Raw genomic sequence first — 21,819 nt, 5'->3', positions numbered from 1 at the left:
ATTCCCCCATTCCCTCCCTATTCCCCGATTTCCCCTATTCCATCCATTCCCCTCATTTTCCCCATTCCCCCCTATTCCCCTCATCCCCTCCCCATTTCTCCATTCTTCCCATTCCCTCCCCATTCCCCCAGTTTTCCCTCATCCCCTCCATTCCCTCCCCATTCCCCCATCTCCTCCCAATTCCCTCTATTCCCTCCATTCCCTCATTCCCCCAATTCCCCCATTCCCCCAATTCCCCCATTCCCCCAATTCCCCCCATTCCTCAATTCCCCCAATTCTCCAATTCCCCCATTCCCCAATTCCCAATTCCCCCAATTCCCCCATTCCCCAATTCCCCAATTCCCCAGTTCCCCATTCCCAATTCCCCCATTCCCCCATTTCCCATTCCCCATTCCCAATTCCCCCATTTCCCATTTCCCCCATTTCCCATTTCCCATTCCCCATTCCCAATTCCCCCATTCCCCAATTCCCCCATTCCCCAATTCCCCATTCCCCAATTCCCCTTCCTCAGTTCCCCCATTCCCAATTCCCGCATTTCCCCATTCCCCAATTCCCCATTCCCAGTTCCTCCATTCCCTATTCCCCCATTCCCCATTCCCAATTCTCCCATTCCCCCATTCCCCATTCCCCCATTCCCATTTCCCATTCCCCAATTCCACATTCCCCCTTCCCCCATTCTCATTCCCCTTTCCCCAGTTCCCCATTCCCAATTCCCAATTCCCCCATTCTCCCCATTCCCAATTCCCCATTCCCCAATTCCCCATTCCCAATTCCCCATTCCCCCATTCCCCATTCCCCATTCCCTCCATTCCCCGTGGGGGCAGCGCGGCCCCGGAGCGCCCCCTGGCGGCCACGCCGCGCCATCGCGGTCCCTTCCCCCGTCTGGTAATTAACTTAACCCCCGTTAATTAACCCGGATTGTTTATTCCTTTCCTCAGCTTGGTTTAAACGAGAATTCGAAGAGTCGGCCCAGCGCCCTCAAAAATCCCCGCGGTGGGGGACTGCGGGCGCTGCAATTCCCGCAATTCCCGGTCCCGGTATCGCTGTCCCGGTATCCACCATCAGCTGCTCCAGCCCCGGAGGGCTCAAGCCCGGCTAATAACTGCCTGGGAAGGTTTCGGGAGCGCGGCGGGCAGGTGTCATCAGCAGCGGCTGAGTCAAGGCCCGGCGACATCCCCGGCACAGCCCGGCCACCCTTCCTGCCTTCCCTAATTTTAGCCGGGAATAACGAGCGCCGAGCCTCGCCCCGAAATCTCGGTGTTCCCCTGGCGGTTTCAGGGGAGGGCCACGTCACCCCGGGGTTTTTATTGCGTTATTAACCCCGACCTGCGATTGCTGCATCGCGCAAAATGATTCGTGATGATTTCCAGCTCCTCCTTGGGCTGCCACCGGGTTTATTCCCCTCCTGAGAGGATGTCGCTGCTTTCCCCCGGCTTTTGCTCACCTCTGTGTCATCATCAAATCATAGAACGATGTTGACTCGGGAGGGACCTTACAGCCCATCCAGTGCCACTCCTGCCGTGGGCAGGGACCTTCCACTCTCCCGGGGCGTTCCAAACCCTGTCCGGCCCGTCCTTGGACGCTTCCAGGGATCCAGGGGCAGCCACAGCTGCTCTGGGCAGGCGGTTCTGGGAGCAGGACCCCCATAACCCCCACATTTCACCACCATCCAGAAGACCTCTGCTCGGGAAGAAACCCACCGACAGCCGTTCAAAAGTAATTATTTTTATTTCAACTTCATAAAGTATACAACAGGCACTCGGCAATTACAGCTGCAGGGGGAGTACAGAGTGAAACAAAAGCCGTGGAAGGTTATGGAGAAAAAAAAAGAAACAAACCCAAAGTTCCTCAGTCAACATCCAAAGAGTGCAAGCGGCCGATGGCCGGGGCGTGACCGACATCTGCCCGTGGACAAACAAAACCTCTGCCATGGAAGGAGAGAGAGAAAATCAGAGTACAAAACAAAGGGCTGGGGTAAAACCAGCATAATAAATCGGGACTCGGCGGGGAGAGGCAACTCCGAATGGGAATTTCCCCATTTTCTGAGAAAGCCCTAAAAGCGCCCGAGTCTCGGTGTCAGGGCCGGGGGCCCCGAGGAGCTTCCAGGGCTCATCCCCGTGGATGCAGGGAAAAGAACAGATCCTGTTTGCTTGAGTGGTGCAAACGAGCCTCGCCTTTGCACCGGGGGGGGGCGTGTTTTAGGTCAGGAAAATGCCGGCGGGGTGGATTTTTCCCAGGTGGGAGATTCCCAAAGTGGGCAGGGGACAGCATGGATGGGTGGGATCTGCAGAGCTTAGCAAAACAGGAATACCTGTCTACGGACTGCTAGGATGTCAGAGATTAATTTGACCCGCACATCACATTTATACATTTCACAGAAATGACTCTGTATCTCATTAACAGATACACAGCTCTGGTACATTGAACAGAAATCAGAGAACGACGTCATCATTTCTGTAATTCATCAAGATCAGATAATAAAGGCTTAGAAATCAGTAGCAGAAAGAACTGTAAAACGCAGCAAGCTAAGAAAGGACGACAGTTTGAGGTGTGTTTGTCTCTGTCATGCAGCATAACACCAAATTTGTCTTTTTTTTTTAATTTTTTAAATTTTTTTTAAATAAGATGCCATGGATTTAAGGCACTTGCAACAATGCCAGATAGCCAGTGACGTTCTAGAACTATGGGACGGGCGGGTGAACGGGACAGCTGACAGAAAGTTTAATCATACTGACAAATATGACATTAATTCAAGTCTACCTCGACCTAAAAACGTTACATTACAAATAAGGAAATGAAGGAATAATGCCATGGAACTGGAAAAAGAACAGAAAGTTCTGTGTGACCCACAAAACATCGACACGAAAATACCTATTTACAGAAATATCTGCTCGTGGTCCTGTTGTTGAAGAAGAGTTTGCTGTGGGCAGTGCAGCTCCAGAGGAGAAGCTACAACACCAATCAAAGCCCCCCTCTGGAAATGTGGGAGCCGATTCCCCCTTCCCTAAAAAACGCTGTCGTCCCATAGATCAGGAAAGGAGACAAAGAAATAAGGACAGGAGGTGGGAACACAGAGGCAATCCCTTCTTGTGGATATATAGATATATATATAAAGCAACTTAAATATATTATTATAACTGAAGGCTTATCATATACATATGCAAAGTGTTAATGCTCAGGAGAAGCCATGGAAGTCGAGTGAGGAGTTTGATATCAAAATAAACTCAGATTCAGCACAGTGCACGCTGCAGGTGCCAATTCCCATGCCTGGCACAAGGGAAAAAAGGGACGGGAGAAAGAAACCCAACTTCTCAGCCCATGCTAGACCCTCCTTCCTGTCACATTTTCAGGCTGATCCCCAAATCCTTGTGGGTGCTTTCTCCTCCTTGTCTGCCAACTGCATCAGGTGCCACCATCCTGGGACAAACTCCTCGTACAGAAAGCTGTCCCCATGGAGGGAAAATCCAGGGGGATGTGAGGGAAGCATTTGGCTGTGAGGCCTGTTTAAGATGCCTGGTGAATGTTATAGCCCTCGTGCTCAGTCTTGGCCCTCAGTGCTGCCCATCCCTTGGAGGAAGGTGGAGAAGCCAGCAAGGTGCTGCCTTTCCCCTGCGATTTTGAAGGCAAATGAAGTTTTAATGGTTAAAGAACAGCAGAAGTCACTGTGACCCTTTGGAAAAGAGAGGGAATTCCAGAGCCACAGGCTGGTTCCAAAGGTGTCACGCGACCCAGCTGGTGCTGAACCACAGACACGGCCCACGCTGCCAAAACACCCTTTTGATTGCATCCTTTAATGAAAAACATGCAAAAGAGTTGGGACTTAGCATCAAGGAAGGAATTTTTTACTGCTCAAACATACCTTTTCCATATAATATGTGGGAAAAGTCCTTGTCAGCTAGACTTGATCTTTCCGTGGTCAGCTCTTGGCAGCTGAGATCAAAGGAGGCAGCAGCACCTGCTCACCCACAGCAGGGGCTGGAATGAGAGGGCCTTTAAGGTCCCTTCCAACCCAAACCATTCCATCATTCCGTGATTCTGTGATTTTTTGGGGGCAAGGTCTCTCAGAGGGACCAAAAGCTGATGTTTCCTGTTGGATAATGGGATAAACTTCTAGTCTTGTGTATATGGAACAAATGGGCACCCAGGGCAGGATCCCTCTGCTGCATCCTATAAACCAGAGGAGGGAATTCGAGCAAAGGAAAAGCAGTAGAAGTGAGGGGAGAGCACATATCCCGATCAGATTGTTTTCCTCAGCTCTTTTTTCCATATGGATTTGGCCATCCCTGTGTTAAACACAGTCACGTGGACCTGGCACGCTGGAGACCTTACAGGGATCCTCCAAAATCCATTTCCCATTGAATCCCACTGGCTTTCCTGTGGAGCTCCTTAGCCTGGAGAGGCATCAGGATCACTGGCACTGTTCCATCAGAGCCAGCAGACTGGCCCAGGATTTCTGTTTTCATGAGATGCAGACATGGAGACACGGAATCATCAAAAGAGAGAACGGAGCTTCTGCTACATATTCCTGACAGGATTGTTCGGGGACAGGTTTCTTCCCAGGTGAGGAGGGACGGATGTAGCATCTTGAAAGGACATCACAGGTCTCATGTTTTTCCCCTTTGGGCCTAAAAAGGTCAAAAGTTATCCCTAATTTCATCCCTAATCATACTGGTGGGCCGCCGTTGCTTCGCTCAGGACCGCGACTGGAGCACTGTGAAATGGATCAGCGGATGTGAAATGGATCAGTGGATGTACCATGAATTCATTCCATGATTTTCTCTTTCCATGCACGCATTGGTGCCAAGGGAAAGGAGAACTGAAGCCCAAAGGTGGTGCTGCCATGTGAAGGAAGCAACCCAACTCTGCCTCGACAGCATCTGCAGCAGTTGTGCTTTTGTTTGACCAGGCTGAGCCAAAATGTTTCCAAAACAAAGAGGGAAGGAACATTCAGTCTCGTTGGGAATACTGCTAGGAAAGGAAAAGGACACGTTCCCCACTGCTTGGTGGGGAGTGCTTTGCCCGTGCTCCTCCTGGGCTCCGGCGCTGCCCTGCGGAGCTCGGAGGGCGGGAATAGCCCAAATCCTGCACTGGAGTAGCTGCAGCACTTCATAAGTTACTATTGATCCTAGGGGGAAAAAAGCAGCTGGAATTAAGTGCCTCTTACTCTATGGATCTCTCACTCTGCTAACCAAGAGTGTGCCAGGATCTCTGTGGCGACAGAAGAGAAGTTCTGCGCCAGAGAAAGGCTCTGTGTCAGGACCACCATGCCCACGCCAGGTCACGTTCCAACAGAAAACATGGAGAGCACTATTGTCACTAAGCAAGAAGTCCTAATGCCACTGGAGTTACTGGAGCAGCATCAATCAAGGCATCGTGGTGACCCCGAGCACGAATCCTCCCCAGTTCTGGTCTTCCCGTTCCGCTGGCAGCCACGTCCCAGGAAAAGCTGTCCTCAGCAAGGCAGAAGCAGGTAAGAGAAATAACATTAAAAATCTATGTCCCATCCTGAGTTGTCGTCAGGGGGTGGCTCGTCACTGTCCTCTGGGAAGCTGTCAAAGTTGCTCGTGTCCGTGGGAGACGCGACCTGCGGGGGGCAAGAGCGATGAGAAGGGGATGCTCATCCCAGTGCTGACATTCCCTCTTCATCCCACAGCCACGGGCATCCCAGAGAGCCCCCAGCACGCCAGAGAAGTGCTGCACCTATAGTTTTTTTGCTGGAGGATTTCCCCCAGCTCCTCTACTCCCCCGAGTTTTCCTCCCTGTTGCCACAAGGTTATCACAACAGACTTGGGAAAAGCCTCCTCCAGGCCCAGGATTTCTCACCACGGCTCCAGGGTGCTGAGCTGAGCCCTGCTGCCTTCAAGTTTCTTCACATTGCTCAACCTCAGGATCTTTCCAGAGAAACCCATTTTCCCAGGATGAATGCCAAGCCCATTTCTTTTTTTCGGAAATCACAACATTCGAAATTTACCCTGTCTATAGAATTGATGGTGTTGCTGCTTTGTGACAGTGAGGGGAACTTTCTTACAGTGAGGACTTGATAAAGTCAAGACAATTGAAAAAAAAAATATAAGAGGAAACCACCAACTCTCCAGTCCAAAACAATGAGAGTCTTACTAGAAAAAATACTTTAAGCTTTACCCAGAGCAGGAAAACACTTGCTGCAGTTTTCAGTCATTTCATTTGGGAAGGGCCTGAGCCAGGGGCCAACTGACAGTCATTAAATCCCAGAATTCTGGAATGATTTGGGTGGGAAGAGACCTTAAAGCCATGGGCAGGGACACCTCCCACTGTCCCAGGCTGCTCCAAGCCCCAAAGTCCAGCCTGGCCTTGGGCACTGCCAGGGATCCAGGGGCAGCCACAGCTGCTCTGGGCACCCTGTGCCAGGGCCTGCCCTCACAGGAATATTTTTTCCCCAGTATCCTGCCTGGATTGATCTCAGGGGTTGGCCCAGCCCACCTTGGCCTTGCTAACCCTCCTGAGATTCCCATTTGATGTTGGATGATGCTGCAAGCCTTGGGAAAAGACAGGAGTTCCAACTCCAGCTCTACATTTATTGTGCTGCCCAACGGCATCAGCATTTTCCTGCTGCTGAACACGTTTTGGGGGAAGTCAGGATTATGAAATACCAGACCCATTTTGAAAAAATAAACCCACCCCAAAAAAATAGGTTAGTGGTTTTAATTTCTTCTGGATTATCTGGATCTGTTGCCTTTGTTGGGGCTTCTTCACCCTTTGCTTCCTTAGCTCGTCTTTGAAAGAGTCCTGAGCTTTTAAGGAAAAGTAAAATCACAGATTCCATCTGTGGCATCAAGGCTCAGCAGTGTCCTAGCAGCAGGTTGTAAATTGGGATCTTTCCAAAATTCCTGTGGAATAAGAGCTCTCTGATTGCCTCACTGGCAGTGCCATGTAAGAAATGAGAGTTAAAGAACTTGGAAAAACCTTTTTTTTTTCCTCAAAGAAAAAGGAATTAATCTCTATGTTTAGTCCTGCTGGCTCTTTCCCAGATAACAAGGAGAGGTGGATTGAAGGAAAAAATGGATGTCTGCCCCCAGAGCTGTATTTTGGGTCTCTTTTCAGACTGACAGTTGAGATTTTGAAAAAAAAAAAAAAAAAAAAAAAAAAAAAAATGTGGAAAACGAGCTGGAGCAGGATTGACAGCTCTGGGGTTGACAAAATTCACAGTTCTTGGGGCTGGAGAGGATCTTAGGAGTAGGTCTGGAGGAGCTGCTACTCTCAAGAGCTCAGGGAAAGGATGAGATGGATTGGACCAGGATTAGGGCCTGGAGCTGCCCTGGAAGAGGGAAGGATGCTCCCATCTATTCCAGTCAGCCTTGCCGTGTGAGGTAAGAGCACTATTAGAAATGCTCCTACTAAACTAAAAATTCACCCAAACCAGTTAGGAAGATATCCTGGATTTTTTTTTTTTTTTCAGGCTGGATGGACATCCTGCATTCCTAAAGCAGGAACTGCAACTGGATGTGAAGAAGCCAACTTGACTTTATTGCCTGACTTGAAATGTGGTCCTGCTGATCAATGAATAGGCATTAAAAATAGGCCAAGGGCAGCTTGGACAGGGCTTGGAGAAACCTGGGATAGCACAGGGTGCCCAGAGCAGCTGTGGCTGCCCCTGGATCCCTGGAAGTGTCCAAGGCCAGGCTGAATGGGGCTTTTGGAGCAACCTGAGATAGTCCCTGCCCATGGAAGGTGATGGAACTGGATGAGCTTAAAGGTGTCCCTTCCAACCCAAACTATCCAGGATGGTAGCTTGATTTTAACAGAAAAAAAAAAAAAAAAAAAAAAAAAAACAAAACAAAACAAAACCACAAACCCCACCCAAAAACCCCCAACCAAACCCAGCTTGATGTCTAAAACATTTCTGAGCTGTAATGGGAGAGATTTGCCAAGTCCTGCTTTCTCCCACTGACTCCGGGAGCTCCTGCAGCCCACAGGGCAAAAGGGGGGATGGGAAAGCCTCCTGCTCTTTCCCTAAGCAAACTTTGGGATGGCAGAGTCAGCCCCGGAGCTGGGCCTGCCCCTGCTGCAGGAGCTGCGGGACGGAGCAATGGGGTGCAATTAAAGCCCCATTAATGGCATTCTCCCGGTGATCCCCAGGGATTAGGCTGGAACAAGGAGGGGAGGCTACAGGCCAGAAGGGGCCGAGGTAATTTCTGCCAGCTAATCCTGTTTGGTTTCCCTTTGCAGCGGGGCTTTGAGGGCAGAGGGCTGACAAAGACATCAAAGGAATGGCTTTGGTGCAAAGGAAAATGAGCGGAGCTGTCCCTGCGCCCGCTCCCGGTTAAACATCAACAGCCCTTTTCACCAGGGGCACAGGCACAAAAGAACATAGAAGGGAAGGTCAGTGTGAAAGGAGAGGAAGAGGGCATCCAAATCCCACTTGCCTTTCCAAAGGAAGTGGGAATAAAGGAGAAGGGAAGGAGACACAGCTGAGGGAAGGGGTGGAAGTGGCGGCAGCTCTCCACGGAAATGGGAGAAGGAGATGCAGAAACAAGTGGAGCAGGTGAGAGAGAGGGAAATGTGCTGGAGTGAGTGATCCTGCCTGGATCCCCTGCTATGAAGGGGATTTCTCCATGGCTTTGCCCTCCTCAAACTGCCTTCCCAGGGAAGAGCCTGCCTGGAGAGCAAGCTCAGCCGGGAATGTGCCCAAAGTGACTTCTCCAAGCACCTCCCGAAGAAATAAAGCACATCATTCCCACTTAACCCAATGTACCACTGCCCAAAGCTCACAGCAGCCCTGAGGAACTGGCAGTGGAGGAGGAAATGAGGCTAGGAGAACTTACACTTGGGATTATGGGAGGTGTCAGTGTCCCTTTCCGTAACCCTTCCCAGTTAAAGCCTTCGAACCATCTGAAGGGAGGGAAGAAGCCAACGGTTAGACAGGTGTAGCACAACAAGGAAAGAAAATTGCTCCAACGACACGTGTCCACTCCCACAGACCTTGACTTCAAATCCCTTGGGAATTTTTTCCTGCCATCTTTTTTGGGGACCATAAAGGAGGAGTGTGCAGCAACCCCGTGGTGACAGCACACGAGTGGGAATTGCCAACACTCAGGTGGGAACCATTCCTTGCTGCAGGTGTCCTGGGAGCTGCTCCTTCCCTTCCAGAGGGTAGAGCCCTCCCACAGGAGACCCATAACTTCCCTTTTTCCCTGTGGAATTGGGTTAACTCCCAGCTTCATGGTCAAGGATATCCTGCTTGTGGTTTCCCTCTGGTTTGCTCGAGGTGGGTGGATGAGCCCTGAGCCTTCCCACAAAAATATCCATCCAATCCCTTCCTGGTGCTTTGGGGATGGGAGAAGATCCAGCACAGATGGATGAGAGAAATCCTTCCTGGAATGGGTCTCTCACCTGTTCTTATCCCAATAAACTCCTAAGCCATCATGTAACCCCTCCCATGGGACCACAAGGGAGGATGAATTCACATTATGGATAGGAAGTGGTTTTTAGGAGAAAATTGAGGTGTCTGAAATGCCTCTTTCTGGGGCTTGGAGCTGATGGCTGCTGGAGAAGACACTTACTTGTGCTTTTGGATATCTTTCACTCCGTTTTTCAAGTTCCCTAATCTTTCTGATGGATTGTCCCTGTAAAATGAATAACAAATCCTAAATCCCTCTGCCCAGCTCACTTCTTTGCAAACAACATCAAGGCTTTTTTGTTTTATTCTTTCATCCACTTACCTGCATAGTTTTTTAATTAAATTAGCAGCATTTTTGGCAATCTTCTTTGGAAATTCGATCATGTCTATTCCCCTTAATATGATGTTATAGGTCTTCATGGGGTCTGGGCCTGAGAAAGGGGGACTTCAGCAGGCACAGGGAAGGAAAAAAAAAAAAGATTAAAACCCTGTCTTTCATTAAAAAAACTGTCTTTAAAAAAGCATTGAAGCCTGATAAAGTACAGTCAGATGAGAAAAGGTAGATGTCAATGCTTTGATGGAATGCTTTGTTTCCCGTGATCCTAAGCATTTCTCAAGGAGCTCTGGAGTTCAGGGATGTTGGCTGCAGGGAAGTACCAAAAAAGAAGTTTTCCATGCTAAACCTCTTCTTCCCGTGGCAGCCTCATCCCAACAGCCCGAGGCAGGAGGCTCTGGGCAGCATTCCCTGGCTTATCTTTGTGTGATGGGACCTGATTCCAGCGGGGATTCATTTGCTTTCCATGGCCAGGGGGTGTGTCCAGCCCCGAAGGATCGGCTGGTGGAGGGGACGGGTCATTCCCCAGCTCCCAAGGGATGAGGTGAAGCAGCTGCAGGAAGCCGCCACTGCCAAGAGCAGCAGTGACAGCCCAAATTAAATCCAGCAAGGAATGGATGGTGCCCCATCTACCTCCTCCTTTCCAGCAGTGAGGCTGAGTGCAAACCCTGCAGGGCCAAACCCTTCCCCTTTCCCCACCACGTTCAGCCCATGCAGGACCAAACCTCCCCAGATGAGTGCAAACACTTCCCCTTCTCCCATAATTTCCAGACCATTCAGGGCCAAACTCTTCCTCTTTTCCCATCACGCTCAGCCCATTCAGAGCCAAAAAAGAAAGATGGTTTGTATGGAAAAGGAACCCTGGAGCTCCCTGGCCCAGCCCTGCCCCTGCCCTGGCCTCATCAGGGTGACAGGGGCCGAAATCTTGGGATGAATTTCAATGCCCATACCTGCCAGTCAGGAGCTCATACATCAGGATTCCCAGGGACCAGTAGTCTGCCGAAATGTCGTGACCTTTGTTCAGGATGATCTCGGGGGCTACGTACTCCGGGGTGCCACAAAAAGTCCATGTTTTCTTTCCAAATCCTATTTTCTTTGCAAAGCCAAAATCGACCTGGGGGAAGGGGCAGGAGAGTGTCAGGGCAGGGCATCAGAAGGAATGTCAGCCATGGGCTCTGCTCCTCTTGAAGTGAAGCAAGGCAGAAAGGAGGATTCCCCATGGGAATTTTCTCCTAATTAAAGCACCGAGGGTCGTTCCAGGACCAGGGAACCACAGTGACCTTTTTGCTGATCTATCCTCAGGAAAATTCCCATGAGGGAAGCAAACACCAGCACCAAGGATTTCTCGGGGGTTAGAACTTCCCATCACTCACAGCTCAGGCTGACTTATTTTGCTTTTTTTTCTTTTAAACATAAAATTAACATGGGCAAGGAATGGTTTTAAGCTGTGAGAGGGGAGGGTTAGATAGGATATTGGGCAGGAATTGTTCCCTGGCAGGGTGGGCAGGCCCTGGCACAGGGTGCCCAGAGCAGCTGTGGCTGCCCCTGGATCCCTGGCAGTGCCCAAGGCCAGGCTGGACTTTGGGGCTTGGAGCAGCCCGGGACAGTGGGAGGTGTCCCTGCACATGGCTGGGGGTGGCACTGGATGGGCTTTAAGGCTCCTTCCAACCTAAACCATTCCATGATTCTGTGATTTAGGCACCTGCTGCCAAGTTTGGTTCTCTCTCCCACCATAAGGAGTGAATTTCCTTGTGGAGAACAAGTGCCTTCCCAGTTTGGCTGTTGGGATGTTCACTTGTGGCTTCCCAAGAGCTCAAGGTCCCTGCAGCACCTCCCACTAAGGGAAATATTTCTTCTCTCCTGCCCCTCTCCATGCTCCCACCAGGCCATTTGGGGTACCCCTAAAATGCAGGGTGCCTCTCCTTGATGCCTTAAGTTTTATCTTTGGTGTGTTTCAGGTTCTGTGCTGCCCAGGGGTGCAGCTCTGAGCTCACAGTCAGTGTCACTCAGCTCTGCACAGAGCAGGGACACAAAACAAATCCTTTCCCTGCTGCACACCAAGGACAACTTTCAGCCCCAAAAGCACAAACAATGATGGATTGAAGGGAGGAGCAAGAAGGATGGGCCCTCACAGCCTGGAGCTGGAATGAGACAATTAAACCCCAATATGCAAATGGACCAAAACTTATAAAAGTGTGAGACCTTGTGACCCATCAGCCATTTTTTGATCATTCTGAGTCCACCTTGGGTGTAGCCCTGGTCAGGCCCTGTCCTGCCCAAGGTGTATCCTAAAGGCCTTTCAATAAATATCTGCTTTATTCTCTAGCTCTGCCCAGTCTCTGTTCCAGCTCAGTGTTCCCAAGGCACCAGTTAAAGCATCATCCTGAGTTCTAGGGCAAACAGGCCAGCTTTTTGCCCAGGACAGCCAGGTGGCTTTCTCCTGATGCCCTTTTCTCACCATTCCAGGAGCATGGATCTGAACCCCGAGCCAAAATCAACATTTCCCATCTCAGCCACACGCTGAGCCCTGCTGGAAGAGGGGAAAACATCCCACTCACTGGGTGAGTGATGACAACACCAGCCCTGATCTCCTCTCAGCATCCCCTGATGGACCCTGTGGGGGACTTTGCTCCTGACTCTCTCTGGCCAGACCTTTGTGGGAGTTTGGGGGGGATTTCTTTTGGCACTCACCAGCTTGGCATAACCTCGGTGATCCAGAATGAGGTTCTCTGGCTTGAGGTCCCTATAAATGATCCCTTTGGAATGCAAGTAGGCAAAGGCTTCCACCACGCATGCCGTGTAAAACCTGGTCGTGGAATCCTCGAATGACCCCCTGGCAAGGGAGGGAAAAGGGGATGAAGCCATTAGATGAACCCCTGGGAAGGGGTTTCCTTCCCCATGGAATTCATCCTGCTGTTAAAATTTTAACACCGCAGCAAAAATCAATTTTTAACACCTGGAAAGTTCCTGTTGCTGAACTCACCTTTATATGTCAATCTACTTAAATTTCCATTTTTGAACTGGAAAATTCAAAAAATTTTCTGGAACTACTTTAAGGTTTATTCTATAATGTAGAAATAAAACGTTGAAATCCTTGTCTTATAAGCAAAAAGGTATTATTTTCTAATTATGACTTTGGATTTTGAGTGTTAAAATTCCTCCAAGGTGTGCAGGTAAGATCTGTATTCCTGTTCCTAACTGAAACAAAAGGCAGAAGAATCACAGCTTCTGGAACTTGAAGAGTTAATGCAAATTCCAAACTGCACCTTTGGATCCTTGTTTCCGAAGTTTTCCAAAGAAAACCAAAGGCATCCCCCCTGCCTGCTGGGGGCTGGCTGAGACCAGGAGGGTGTCTAAGCTAGATGGCAGCAAAACCTCAGTTTAAATCCCAGAGAAATAAAGATGGAATTATCGGGCTCTGACAAAAGATCAGGAGAAATCCCACCCAGCACCTTCTAACTTTGCTCCAGTGCCTGTTTCAGTGAGAAAAAAAGCTGATGGGAAAAGGAAGAACTACAGAAAAAAAAATTGCTCAGGGGAATTCAAAGACAATTTAAATTTGGCTTTCTGATCAATCTTTCCAAATTCGATGGAATTCTGCTCCAGTGATGAGGCTATTCCAGAGTTACAATTCCCTCCATCTTTTCCCGCTCTGTGGGCACATCCCACGAGCACCCAGCAGCCCCAAACACTCCAAGGCCAGCCCTCCCAAGGCAGGGACCGTGGGGTTTTGGGCACTGCATGCTTTCCTAACTAATTTTTTTTCCCAGGTCACTGCTGCATCCTGATGGAACAGTGCTCCTGGCAGGGTGTGGATTTTGATTCCTGCTTGAATCAGCAGCCCTGGTGTAAATATGGGATATCTGGGCCAACAGACCCTGCACAGCTCTTGATTTCCTCCTGCTCATTGCTCTCAGTCCGGGCTGGGCCATAAATACCTGGAAATATTTATGGATATTATTTATCAGTGTCTGTGTGGCAGAGCTGAAAGCTGATATCCACATTCCCAGAGGGAGGGCTGCAAGCACAGGGCTGGGAAAAGCTCTGAGATGGGAAATCGTGATTTAAAAACTGTGACATCAAAAGGACCTGGATCTGCTGGAGCAAATCCAGAGGAGCCCTTGGAGCTGCTCCAAGTGCTGGAGCCAGGCTGGGAGAGCTGGGGGTGCTCACCTGGAGAGGAGAAGGCTCCAGGGAGAGCTCAGAGCCCTGCCAGGGCCTAAAGGGGCTCCAGGAGAGCTGGAGAGGGACTGGGGACAAGGGATGGAGAGACAGGGAATGGCTTCCCAGTGCCAGAGGGCAGGGCTGGATGGGATATTGGGCAGGAATTGTTCCCTGGCAGGGTGGGCAGGCCCTGGCACAGGGTGCCCAGAGCAGCTGTGGCTGCCCCTGGATCCCTGGCAGTGCCCAAGGCCAGGCTGGACTTTGGGGCTTGGAGCAGCCTGGGACAGTGGGAGGTGTCCCTGCCCATGGCAGGGGTGGCACTGGATGGGCTTTGAGGTCCTTCCAACCCTTCCAGCTGGAATTCTGACATTGAAAACATCCCACTCTGCAGGACAAGCCCCAGCTCACCTGTCCCTGAGAATTGTCCAGAGCTCTCCCCCCAGGCAGGCCTCCATCAGCATGTACAGGTACTTGCTGTCCTTGAACGTCCTGTAGAGCCTGAAAAATCACAAATAAATCCATCGCCAAGGCACTAAATGCATTGGTTTGACAGAGTTTAAGGAAGCTGAAATGCTCTTCCTCTTCCTCCCAGGAAGGAATGTGGAGGAAAAACTGCCTCAAGGGACTGGCCACGGTTTCTGAACCCATCCTCAAGTTCTGAACTGTGCTCTAAAATCCATGCTCTGTGCTCAACAGGATCTTCTGGTATGACATTAACTGGATTTATAGATGTGTTTAATAATATTAAAAAACTATGGTGAAAAAATCCAGTGATTTCCTATTTTTTTCTTGATTTTAATGTTCAGCTACTTCTGCACTTCCTATTCCACGTGTGGCTTTATCCATCCAGGCTTCCAGCAGGGTGTGGACACAGGCAAGGCTTCTTTGCAGCTGCTTGGATAATAATTTTAACAATTTCTGAAGCAGAAAGGAATGTTGAGGGCGACTCCTCGGGCAATTCCTGCATTCCTGGCTGTTTCCAGGAGTTAAAAATTCTAGGAGTTAAAAATCCCGGGAGTTAAAAATACCAGGACTTAAAAATCCAGGAGTTAAAAATTCAAGAGCTGCCACCACATGATGGAAATGAAACCAGGTAGGTTTTGCAGATTCCAGTTCTCCCCTGCTAATCCCAGTTATTATTTTGACAGAGCTGTGGGATGGATCAGCAGGAAAACACTGCAAGTTTTGGTTTCTTCGGAAGACATCCACTTTGGATGAAGAGTGGGAACGAAGCAGGATTTCATTTAGCAGCCATGAATATCAGTGGCTCCATTAAGAAATGTTTGGAGGCTCGGGTTTTATTTAGGAGTGGGTATTTCTGGGAATGGCAGCTTGGCTGGCCCCGCACTTCCCCTCTCATCCCAAAACAGCTCAGCCTTCCAAAAATCCAGAGGCTGGGACAGCCCACGGGGAATATTTGGCCCAGGCTGGGTAACAAGGGATGTTTATGGATCCAACAGCACATCCTGAAGGGGATGGCAGCCGGGCAGTGGCAGGCTCCAGTTGTCACCCATGAATCACAGGAGAGGCCACGGGCTCCAGGGGAATCCCAGGGATGAGCCTGGGGAGGAAACACCCCCTGAGAGCCCTGGGCTGGCCACGTGCTTCCCTTTGGATTCCTTCCTGGGGTTTGGTTTCACCCTGGGTTTGTTTGCACCTCCTGAGCAATTTTTGGGGAGCAGGGCTGATGTCCTAAGGCAGAAAAGTTTTCCAGGCATCTCTAAGGGTGGGATGAGGCAGCCTTGGCTTGGATGCCCTTCAAGGTGCCTCCAGGGATCCTCAGCATCCACTGCTCCATCCTGACCTACAGCACTGAGAGAACACTCTCTGTGTCCTCACAGTCCTTGAAAAGCCAGGGGATGTTGTTACTAGGATGGAAACAACCCAAAATGCCTGGCACCCCTTTTATTCCCTGGAGGTGTTGCTTAGGTTTGGGGCAGGGAGATGGTTTTAATGTGTTTGCCCATGAGGAGGCCTGGGATGCTGAACTCGAGCTGTCAAATATTCCCTAAAGAGAAAAGCTGGACACAGCTGCTCATTGTCATGGCACTGTGTCATTTCAAAGGATGAAGCCCTGCCTTCCAGCCTCAGAAAACTCAGAAACTGGGAAGGAAAAGGAAAATGAACCTGGAGCAAAGCCCAGTCATGATGAATATATATTTATATATGTATGTATAAATTCTTGATGGTGAGTCCAGTGCCTAAAGGAGGTCTGAGAGAGCTAGAGCGGGTCAGGGGACACAGGGAATGGCTTCCCAGTGCCAGAGGGCAGGGCTGGATGGGATACTGGGCAGGAATTGTTCCCTGGCAGGGTGGGCAGGCCCTGGCACAGGATGCCCAGAGCAGCTGTGGCTGCCCCTGGATCCCTGGCAGTGCCCAAGGCCAGGCTGGACTTTGGGGCTTGGAGCAGCCTGGGACAGTGGGAGGTGTCCCTGCACATGGCAGGGGTGGCACTGGGTGGGCTTTAAGCTCCCTTCCCACCCAAACCAGTGTGTGATTCCACACGGATCATCTGACAGCACCAGTGAACTCTGCCCAGCACGTTCCTCCTGCTCCACATCTCCACAAGGCATCTCCCCCACCTTGCAGGAGTGGAGCTGGTGGCCTTCCCAGGCTGGCTGGTCCCCGTGTGGGTCTCTGGGATGCTGAGGGGCGTTACCTGACGATGAAGTCGGAGTGGGCGCTCTGCATGATCTGCTTCTCGGAGCGGATGTGCTCCTGCTGCCGCGTGTCCACGATGTGCCGCTTCTTCAGGATCTTCATGGCAAATGTCTTGGCCTCCTCGCTCTTCAGCTGCACCTGGGCACGGCAGGACAGGCCGGGGTCACACACAGGGCACAGCCCAGCTGGACAAACCCCTTGTCTGACCCAGAGATGGGGCTCCTGAGAGGTGTTTTAAAAGGTTTTATTCCATTTTCGGTCTCATGTGGGGAGTGAGACAGTGCAGGTCTTTACAGTTCACACCATCACAATCAGAAGACAAACTATTTCTTAATTACAGTACATTATAAGCGTTTTTGAGCCTATCAGCTTTTGCCACACAATGCTGCTAATGCTTTTAAACCAATAATCTAAAAATACCCCACGTGGGTCCTACTACAATGCATCTCTCATAGTTCTATTTCTCAAAAATTTCTAGTCTATTTGCGAGGTCATAATTTGAAACTTCTTTCCAGTTCCATTTCTCTCTCAACAATGTCCTAATCCATGGTATTTCTAAGTCAGCACACCTCATCTCAGAGTTTGCATACAGATGCACAAGACTATGTGAGCCTTCTGTCGGGCTTTGAGAATCCTCTACAAATCCATTTCCCACACCTGCCTTCCAGGAATTCCTCCCACCTCTCCAGTCGTGACCCAGGCTTCTAACTCCTTGGCTTACTGCTAAGAAAGCCTTTCCTAAACACCGTGATTTTTAGGGAAAAGCCAATTGTGGGTGTTTCTCTTAGGTCAGGAGGTGTTGCCAGTTAACATTCAGCTTCCCCAGCCTCTTTTCCTCCAGCTCAGCCCACTTGTGCTGGCCCTGGCTGGGAATTGCAGAGCTGGGATCCCCGCAGAGGATAAGCAGACCTGGCTTCCCAACAGCACTGCCTGCTCACAGCTGTGCTTTTCCCTTTAAGCCCCCTATTTTTAGCCTGGTTCCCCGAGCTGAGGCTGACAGGGGTTGTTTGCTTGCTCTCAGGGTAACTCTAGCAACTTCTGAACCCTGAGGCACCCCAAGGGACAGGTCCCCATCCCAAAGCCAGCTGGAAGGCAGCCACCCTTCCCCTGCTGGCCAACCCTCCCAAAGGAGCCCCACTGTTGACCTCCCAGGCCTCCAAAAATATTCCAGTGAGGTGCTTTCCCCCGTGGCGAGCACGAGGTGCCATCTGGCAACTTCTGTTCTGGTGTCACTGCAAGAATTTGGCTTCTGCCAGAGGGAAGCAGCTTGGCTGTCGCTGAGCCCCAGCAGAAACCCAGCCTGCTTTAGGGTTAGGAGGCAACACTCACACCATCAGAGTTTACTTAGTGCCAGTTCCGGTTTTGTATTGTTTTGTTGATGGGAATGTGGGTGGTGTACACTCCACGGCACCTTGATAGAACCACGAAATGTGCTGAGTTGGAAGAGCCCCCCAAGGATGATTCAGTCCATCTGCTGGCCGTGCACAGACACTCCAATAATCCCACCATGTTCCCCAGAATGTCATCCAAACATTCCCCCAGGCTTTTCCCTGGCCACACACCCTGAACTTGAACAGCTTCTTGTCCACCTGCTTTGTTCTGTCGTGGTTCAGGGATCAGGGAACAGCAGCAGGGACGGGATCCCCATAGGAACGCTGGAACGCTGGGAGGGATGGGATCCCCATGGGAACAGCAGCAGGGATGGGATCCCCAGCATCCCCAGAAATCAGACTGGGAGCCTCAAGTCCAAAAGGACATGCAGACCTTAAGGAAATCAATCCCAACAGGTTGGTCCTCAGCTGGCAGAGAGGTTTCCAACACCACCACCATTTGCTACACTTTAAAAATTATTTAAAGTCTAACTAATGAGAGGCCAACCATCCGTAGCTAAAGTTTTCATCATTAAACTTGTTTTTAATTGTTTTTAATATATATAATACATATGTATAAACCAGATTTGTGGTTTCACATTCCCCACAGCCCCAAGAATTTCCAAGCCCACATAAAACTTGTTCTACCAAAGCTCCTGTCCTATTTTTCACACTGAGATTCACCCTCCTAATTATTATCTTTGCCATTTTATTTTCAGAGAAACACATAACAAAGACCCAAGCAATGCACAAAAAATAAAGCAGATTATTTTCCCTCATCCCTGCTGCCCCATTATTCCTTGTCCTCTTTTGACCACAGCTCAAAGCACAAAGAAATTCTGCACTTTCGGCCAACTAAAAAGTGATAAAAGCACTTTTGGTTTGGGGTTAGGGTTTGGGGTTTTGTTTGGTTTTTTTAAGTCTCATTTTGAATAAATGGCTTCAGTTTAACTGTTAGGATGAAATATTGGGTATTATCCCATCTGAATCAAGCCAGGGGAGCAGGGAGGTGGCACACAGGGATCTAAGACCTGATGAAAATCAAGGTGAAATCTGGGCTGAGCTGAATTTACCAAAACCTAAAACCAAGAAACAATTAAAATCTGGGAGGACTAAAGATCAACTTGTGGAGAATTCATCCCTCTTTCTTCTGGTGGGAACCCAGATTTCTTGGCTTCCCACTGGACCAGTCGCTGTGCTGACGGACAAGCACCACCACTGCCCCCTAAATTATTTCCCACCAAAGTCTTTGCAAATCCCAGATTCTCCAGATCAGATTTGTTCTCTTTTAGCCTGTATTTTTTAATTTTAGCTTGTCCACACGCAAAAACAACCAAGAAAGCAGCTCCAAGCACCAAAATTGAGCATTTCTGGGTTGATTTGGGCATCAAACAATAATAAAAAATACAATATTTAGTACTTTAAAAATTGAAATTCTCGTTTTTTAATGTTAATCTGTACCAGGCATCAGTGTGAAAACAGACCCAACAACCTGGTGGAGAATCAAGAGAATAAATTCCAATATTGCACAACAAAGGGTGCTGGGAATAAATCCCAGTGTGTCCCCTTGTTTAATGCCACAGATTTTTACCATCTGATTTTTGTGTCTCTCATGAAAAAGAGAGATGTTTATTTTTAAAACTTTTATTACTATTTTGTCAGGGACAGAGAGCCTGGGGAAGTCACTTGCTTTTCTACACTTCCAAGTGAGTCCAGGGAAGGAAGGAAATTTCCAGGAGGAAGAAGGCAGAGAGTTTATTTGGTGTTTGAGGATGTCCTCACTGCTGCAGATAATAAATGTAGAAAAAGCAGCTGCAATTCTTATTATATGAAATCTATTAATATATTGGAAGAATCAATATGATTATATTTAACAAATCAAATAATTATTATTACATTAACTGTTATAAGAATTAATATTAATGTATCAATATACCAATCTACCAGTATATTAAATATAGAACAGGCAGCTGTAATTTGCTCAGGTAAGGCTTGGACCTGATGCCACCAGAGAACTTAGATCCATTTTCTATTCCCAGTCCTTTGGAAGGCAGAGGATTTGTGGGAATTTGAAACCACAGAGGGATTGATTTGCATTAATTAATTAAGTAAAAATAATTAATTAAATGCACCAGAGCTGTACAGGTACAGAACCCAAGGGCTATTTTTTGGATCACCTGGAAAATGAGCCCTGGAGGCTTTTCCTTCTTTTCCAGCCTGCCTGAGCCCTCTCCTTGCTCTGCTCTCTGCCAAAGGCGACTTTGAGGATTACTTTATGATCTAAAGGTGGGAAACTCCACATCACTTCTACTATTCCTACCAACAACAGCCTTTAGTATTAATCCTATGCTAATTAATGCAAAAATGCCCACGTGTCCAAACCCAATCTCATTCCAAAAGTTGAAAAAAAAAATGTAGGAGTCACCTGGATTATTTTTTTTTAATTTAAAAACCACCAAACAAGATTAATCCTGAGAAGATGAGAAGGGGCTGCTGAGGAAACCCCATCCTTCAATCCTGAGGGGAAAGCGAGCCCAGGGAGCCACAGGAACCACAAGGAGTTTGGGTTTGAGCTCACAAGGTGGAAGAAAAATGAAATAAAAACTGATTTTTATTTTGCTTAGATATTTAAAATGTACATAAAATATATGTTGCATATATATATGCACAGCTGATATAAATATGGAACATGCACAGCTATAAATACAGTGGAAGGTGTCCCTGCCCATGGAATGGGATGGGCTTTGAGGACCCTTCCAACCCAAACCACTCTGGAATTCTGTGAGCAAAGAAAGGCAGGGAAAAGGAAGTGGTGCAGCTTCTCTGGCTTTTCCATGTCCTTGTTTCACAGGATCACAGCTGGCTCCTCCTGTTGGAACCACTCCAAAATCCTTCCTTTGCTTTATGGTTTTAAACTTCTGCAGTTTCCAGGACACAAAGAGCACTCCAGGCCTGATTTTTGTCTGGGTTTTAACACTTCTACAAAAACAAATATGATTTTACGCCTTGGTGCTTTCTCAGGCTGGCTGGGAAAAGGGGTATTGATGAGATGAAATCCACAGCTCAATGGAAAAGAGGAAAAAAGAGCTATGTGTTTCTTATCCTTCCTCCTTCCCTGCCTGTATTCCCTATAAATCACCCCTATGTGTGTGATACACAGATTGCAACTCCAGCAATTCCTGTGCTGATCCAATTCCAGCTGACCTTGGAAAAGTGGAAACTTCCATAAATTTTTACCAGGATGCAGAACAAGCCCCCAGAGAAGGATTTATCTCCATGACTGAACATTCCAGGGTATTTCCAAGGGATGGAGTGCCAGGACACAAGGAATGGCTTCCCAGTGCCAGAGGGCAGGGCTGGATGGGATACTGGGCAGGAATTGTTCCCTGGCAGGGTGGGCAGGCCCTGGCACAGGGTGCCCAGAGCAGCTGTGGCTGCCCCTGGATCCCTGGCAGTGCCCAAGGCCAGGCTGGACTTTGGGGCTTGGAGCAGCCTGGGACAGTGGGAGGTGTCCCTGCCCAGGGCAGGGGATGGAATTTTGGAGCTTTAAGGTCCCTTCCAACCCAAATCATCCTGGGATTCTGGGATTTTAGGTGAAGATGGAAAGAAAAATCATGGAGTAAAAATGAAGTCTACAAGATACATTGTAGGCTGAATTTTAAAAGATGAATCCTTCAGATTAAATTCCAAGTGGGCAGTAAGGTGGAAACTGTCCATGACAGTGACCTTAAGTTTTTTTGGAAAAAATCGAGATTCCACTGGTTGGGAAAGCACTGAATTTCCTATCCCAATTGGAGCACTGTAAGATTCTACTGAAAATTATTTGTAAAATTATACACTAAGAAGACACTAATAAAAGCAAATGTAACAATTTTTTAATCAAATACTCAACTGTGCTAGACCCCTTTAACTCC

At 48.8% G+C, this 21,819-nt stretch overlaps 2 protein-coding genes across 3 annotated transcripts in view; one reads left to right on the top strand and one right to left on the bottom strand.

The window, feature by feature from the left end:
• Positions 1 to 21,819, top strand: part of A1CF (APOBEC1 complementation factor) — a 503,111-nt gene that overhangs the window by 78,506 nt on the left and 402,786 nt on the right. The window lies entirely within an intron of this gene.
• The window catches only part of PRKG1 (protein kinase cGMP-dependent 1), a 374,077-nt gene continuing 353,967 nt past the window's right edge, over positions 1,710 to 21,819 (bottom strand). For both annotated transcript variants that reach the window (XM_066324329.1, XM_066324328.1), the window contains exons 11-18: positions 16,534 to 16,673; positions 14,283 to 14,372; positions 12,402 to 12,543; positions 10,661 to 10,824; positions 9,699 to 9,821; positions 9,540 to 9,602; positions 8,802 to 8,868; positions 1,710 to 5,584 (exon numbers count right to left, since the gene is read on the bottom strand). In XM_066324329.1, the coding sequence (XP_066180426.1) occupies positions 5,486 to 5,584; positions 8,802 to 8,868; positions 9,540 to 9,602; positions 9,699 to 9,821; positions 10,661 to 10,824; positions 12,402 to 12,543; positions 14,283 to 14,372; positions 16,534 to 16,673 (888 nt within the window). In that variant the 3' untranslated portion in view covers positions 1,710 to 5,485. The remainder of the gene's footprint in view (positions 5,585 to 8,801; positions 8,869 to 9,539; positions 9,603 to 9,698; positions 9,822 to 10,660; positions 10,825 to 12,401; positions 12,544 to 14,282; positions 14,373 to 16,533; positions 16,674 to 21,819) is intronic.

Source organism: Sylvia atricapilla, chromosome 8 (genome assembly GCF_009819655.1).
Source record: "Sylvia atricapilla isolate bSylAtr1 chromosome 8, bSylAtr1.pri, whole genome shotgun sequence".
Lineage (NCBI taxonomy): Eukaryota > Metazoa > Chordata > Aves > Passeriformes > Sylviidae > Sylvia > Sylvia atricapilla.
Note: the sequence above shows the minus strand (reverse complement) of the source record. Positions and strands in the feature narration are given on the sequence as shown.